Source organism: Rhizophagus irregularis, chromosome 24, assembly GCF_026210795.1.
Source record: "Rhizophagus irregularis chromosome 24, complete sequence".
In the NCBI taxonomy this organism is placed as follows: Eukaryota; Fungi; Glomeromycota; class Glomeromycetes; order Glomerales; family Glomeraceae; genus Rhizophagus; species Rhizophagus irregularis.
Window position 1 is genome coordinate 968,843 of NC_089452.1, and position 6,015 is coordinate 974,857.

The 6,015-nt window shown below is 22.9% G+C and overlaps 1 protein-coding gene across 1 annotated transcript; it reads left to right on the forward strand.

The window, feature by feature from the left end:
• Positions 1-3,244: 3,244 nt before the first annotated feature.
• On the forward strand, positions 3,245-3,792 carry OCT59_015930 (uncharacterized protein; the record flags this gene model as incomplete). Its single annotated transcript, XM_025329090.1, has 4 exons — positions 3,245-3,341; positions 3,427-3,474; positions 3,592-3,663; positions 3,740-3,792. 4 exons carry the CDS (start codon positions 3,245-3,247, stop codon positions 3,790-3,792), a joined length of 270 nt encoding a protein of 89 aa, XP_025164106.1.
• Between the last annotated feature and the right edge of the window lie 2,223 nt (positions 3,793-6,015).

The window sequence follows — 6,015 nt, forward strand, 5'->3', positions numbered from 1 at the left end:
TGATGGCGACGTATCATTAGAACTCCATCCCATATATATATATAGTATATCTGGGTCCTATTTTTCCCGGATAAAAAAATAAACGGATATAAACGGTAATACCCGTAGGTAACACTTTTTTTTTGATTTGAGATCCAGAAATGCGACCCTAATCCAAGTACAGTAAGTATCACGTTTACTTCGTTTTTCTTAATTCTGGTCGAATTATATTTTATATGTTTTAGCCAGAATTAATTATGGCCAAATTATGACGTGCTGTTTAATATTGGTCGTCGATCACTAATTCGTGATCGCAGAAAATGAGTGGCGTCAAATAATTAAAATCCAGGTGGCCTTTACAATGGTGTAAATGGTTACAATAGGTAATTTTAATATATTCCAAAATGATGTGATCGCTTTGGCGCTTCCCCATAGCTCACAGGTGTGAACCACAAGATGACAGATCTGAATTTTTTGATTATTTTGACATTTTCAATTTTGACATTTCTTTTGATTAGATAAGTGGTGCAGCATTTAACAGTGAAATTTAATCACATCTTACTATATCTTTGAGGCATGGTGCTTGGAATATCCTTGAAATGTTCAGTGTTCACGATGCATCCAAAAGTGGTAACATGAGTATACAAACTATTAAGGTAGGCAAGGATCATAAGTTAAAATAAATTTATTTGTTTTCTAGTTGCTACCAAAATTTTTTGTTCTTTAGAAGCTACTGTGCCTTAACACGCTTATACACGTACACGCCTTCTTAATTTATTTCTATTATATAATAATTTTGAGGTTAACTATCCTGCGTACGTACTGATTATCTATCATTGACTAGGTTGACTAGTATTAGATCATCATCGTCCATATTAGGTCACACAAATTCAATTTTTCGGTTCACGTAATATTGAAATTTAAAATCGACCTGGGGACCCGGGGTTTATTGTTTATTAGTAAAAAAAGTTTATATATAAAATCGTGACATTTGATTGGTTGACTTTAAAAGGGAGGAATTTATTTTCGCTCTAGAAGTTATCAGCCGCGTGATAAACTTACTCGCCAATAAAATTACGTCCTGATCATGTGATAAATTTTTTATATATAAACTTTTTTTTATTGAAATTTGAAGAAGTGACCCGGCCGGGTGAAGTGAACCGAAAATTCGAATTTGTGTGGCCTTATCAGAATTCTATTCTTCTATTCCTCAACTTGGTCAGTGTGCTTTAATTAAAATAATTATAGATTGACATTTATCCTTCCCTTGCTATATATTCAGAATAAAAATGGCGGATAAGATAATCTTTCTCTCACAGTTATATTTAATTTATATAGATACATATTACTTCCTTTAGATGATTACAGTATGATATAAACAATATATTTAAACTTGGAAGCTTTTCATAAACACGCACGATATTACCTACTAATAAATTTTATGCATCAATGACACAAATTAGACCTCGCAAAAAATAAAGGAAGTTTGATATTAATGAAAATGTCGGAACAACTTAAACAAAAAATGAATTGAGAGCAAAAATAAATGATTATATGTATACATAAAAGACCCGAGCAATACACAAAAAGGTAACAATATGAAGTTTGCTATGATAGAATGAACCAAAATAACGTGTAGTTCATCCTTTTTTGATAATGCCAGACGGCATTACGTAATTTTGGCCCTGATGAAGAGAGGATAGTAAATGAGTTGCTACCTATTTACAGTATACATTTCTCGGAGTCCTGTATATGACTCAACTAACGTATCATTAAAGCAGTGTTCGGAAATGACCTGGTCATTTGACCATTTTTCGGATTAGGAGTCATTTGGTCAAATGACACCCCATCATTTGGCATTTGGCATTTAAATTATTCGCGAAATGACAAATGCCAAATGATTGGGTATCATTTGATTGTCATTTGCGTCCTTTGTCATTTGGTCATTTGTCATTAAAATATTTAAAGATTATTGGACAATTTATAATCACGTGATGTACAAAAAAGGAAGGACGTAATCGAAATAATCACAAATTATTTATTTTTTACTGTAATCTGAAAATAATAAATAACACAACCATAATTATTAAAGTGATAATAATATCTGATATGTTATTTATTATATATAATTTTATTATATAATTATATGCATAAATAAATGTTATGGCCATCTTATTATTAAATAAAGACAACAATTATACATAAAAATGGTGAAAAATGGGATCCACTACATGTGTCACAATTAAATATTTTATTGCAAAATTAATTAACTTTTATCTGTGTGGATAAAATGATCATTAGTGAAATAATTATAAGTGAAATAATCCTGCCTATAATATTATTAACAAATAATAACCTGTAAAAATAATAACAAATCACGTGATTGAAAAATCTTTACTACTATTGGAACTTTTTTGATTATATATATTAAACCAATTTTGTTTTAATATTTTTTTTTCTTGATTAAAATAAACAAAATAATTAATAAAAATTCGCAGAATATTTAATATTTTTCAAATGACTTAAATGACAGGTCATTTGAGTTGCAAATGACAAATGACAAATGACTTGTCATTTGAGTCATTTGTTCATTTCAAGTCATTTGCCGAACACTGCATTAAAGTATCTATAATTTACTTTTTGTTAACTAAAAAGTATTTATATTTTACTACTGGTATTTATCAATATATAAAATGATGTTTATAAATAGCATGAGGCTAAGTTTCCTTGTCGCGTAACACTTTTCAAAAAAATTAATTAAAACAAAGCTTTTAAAGCGCTTAACTAGACGTATCTTTAATTGCTCTAAAAGCTGGCTTAGAATTAATAAGGAAATTTTAATTCTGGAATATAAAAACTAATTTTATCGTTTTGTCAGTCATTTCATGACGAAAAAAAGTTTAAATCGAAAATGATATTCAAAACTGCCTTTGTCAATATAAGTAAACTTGCAGAGCAGTACTCATTTCGTGTAACCATAATTTCCTTATATGGAAAATATATTACACAAAATATATAATTCCAGCCGGAATTATAAATCACGTGGCATAATGCTGGCCAAATTTACTTATTTATATTTCATAATGAATTTTATATTATGAAAATTGCTGCGCCACAATGAGACTTGAAAGTTGAAACCAGTGTTGTGATCTACATGCATTCTGTATTACCTAAACGACTATATATATACCACATAATAAAAGCGTTTAACAATTAAAAAATTTTTACATATCTTTTAGGGAGAGCTTTGACACAATTATAAATAATGGCTCAGAGTACTAATGATAGGGGTAAAAAGAATATAGTAAAACAAATTGGCAATATAGTAAAACTAGTATCAAGTAAAATCAAGAAATCTAAAGGTAAATATAATATATTAAAACAAACTGAAATAAAAAATTTATATTTAATGTTTTCATGGATAACTGAAATAAATAATATTCAAAGCTCACAAAGATAGTGCTGATGATGATCATAATGATGAACAAAGTTTGGGTAACTATAATTTTTTATAAATTTTGAATAACTTTAAATCTTTTTAATATCTTCATAGATAATTGGAAAATTTTGAAATAAACTGAATAACTTCTTTATATTTTAATTTGTATGAAGATCCTTCAACTCACAAAGTTGTCTCAAAAAGTTTTGGAAATGCTGATATTTATTATGATGAACAAGATTTGGGTAATTATAACTTTGGAAAATTTAGATAGCTTTTAATTTAATATTTTCATGGATAACTGAAATAAATAATATTCAGATGATTATCATAGTAATGATGAACAAAGTTTTGGTAACTATAATTTTTTATAAAATTTTAAATAACTTTTCCTATTATTACATAATTGTATAATATTTGAATGTAATTTAAACTAACTAAATTCTTTATTTAAAAAATTATTTTGTAGATTGTAAGTTAAAAGTTATTTTTTGATTCTATTATTACATAATTGTATAATATTTGCATATAATTTAAACTAACTAAATTCTTTATTTAAAATTATTTTGTAATTTCTTTTAGTTGGTAAGTTATAAGTTATTTTTTTGATTCTATTATTACATATTCTATTATTACATAATTGTATATAATTTAAACTAACTAAATTCTTTATTAAAATTATTTTGTAATTTCTTTAGGTGGTAAGTTATAAGTTATTTTTTGATTCTATTATTACATATTCTATTATTACATAATTGTATAATGTTTGCATATAATTTAAACTAACTAAATTCTTTATTTAAAATTATTTCATAATATAGAGAGTAAGTTATTTTTTCATTCTATTATTACATAATTGTATAATATTTACATATAATTTAAACTAACTAAATTCCTTATTTAAATTATTTCATAATATAGAGAGTAAGTTATTTTTTGATTCTACTATACATAATTGTATAATATTTGCATATAATTTAAACTAACTAAATTGAAATTATTTTGTAATTTCTTTTAGGTTGTAAGTTATAAGTTGTTTTTGATTCTATTATTACATAATTGTATAATATTTACATATAATTTAAACTAACTAAATTCTTTATTAAAATTTATTTCATAATATAGCACGTAAGTGATTTTTTGATTCTATTATTACATAATTGTATAATATTTGCATATAATTTAAACTAACTAAATTCTTTATTTAAAATAATTTCATAATATAGGGAGTAAGTTATTTTTTTATTCTATTATTACATAATTGTATAATATTTGCATATAATTTAAACTAACGAATTCTTTATTTAAAAATTATTTTGTAATTTCTTTTAGGTTGTGAGTATCATTATATAATTGTATAATATTTGCATATAATTTAAACTAACAAATTCTTTATTTAAAAATTATTTTGTAATTTCTTTTAGTTCGTGAGTATCATTACATAATTGTATAATATTTGTATATAATTTAAACTAACTAAATTCTTTATTTAAAATTATTTTGTAATTTCTTTTAGTTGGTAAGTTATAAGTTATTTTTGATTCTATTATTACATAATTGTATAATATTTGCATATAATTTAAATTAATTAAATGCTTTATTTAAAATTATTTTGTAATTTCTTTTAGTTGGTAAGTTATAAGTTATTTTTGATTCTATTATTACATAATTGTATAATATTTGAATATAATTAAAACTAACTAAATTCTTTATTTAAAATTATTTCATAATATAGAGGGTAAGTTATTTTTGATTCTATTATTACATAATTGTATAATATTTGCATATAATTTAAACTAACTAAATTCTTTATTTAAAATTATTTCATAATATAGATAGTAAGTTATTTTTTGATTCTATTATTACATAATTGTATAATATTTGCATATAATTTAAACTAACAAATTCTTTATTTAACAATTATTTTGTAATTTCTTTTAGTTCGTGAGTATCATTACATAATTATATAATATTTGAATATAATTTAAACTAACAAATTCTTTATTTAAAATTATTTTATAATATAGAGAGTAAGTTATTTTTTGATTCTATTACATAATTATTGTATAATATTTGCATGTAATTTAAACTAACTAAATTCTTTATTTAAAATTATTTTGTAATTTCTTTAGGTGGTAAGTTATAAGTTATTTTTTGATTCATTATTACATAATTGTATAATATTTGCATATAATTTAAATTAACTAAATTCTTTATTTAAAATTATTTTGTAATTTCTTTTAGTTGGTAAGTTATAAGTTATTTTTGATTCTATTATTACATAATTGTATAATATTTGCATATAATTAAAACTAACTAAATTCTTTATTTAAAATTATTTCATAATATAGAGGGTAAGTTATTTTTGGTTTTATTATTACATAATTGTATAATATTTGCATATAATTTAAACTAACTAAATTCTTTATTTAAAATTATTTCATAATATAGATAGTAAGTTATTTTTTGATTCTATTATTACATAATTGTATAATATTTGCATATAATTAAAACTAACTAAATTTTTTATTTATAATTATTTTGTAATTTCTTTTAGTTGGTAAGTTATAAGTTATTTTTGATTCTATTATTACATA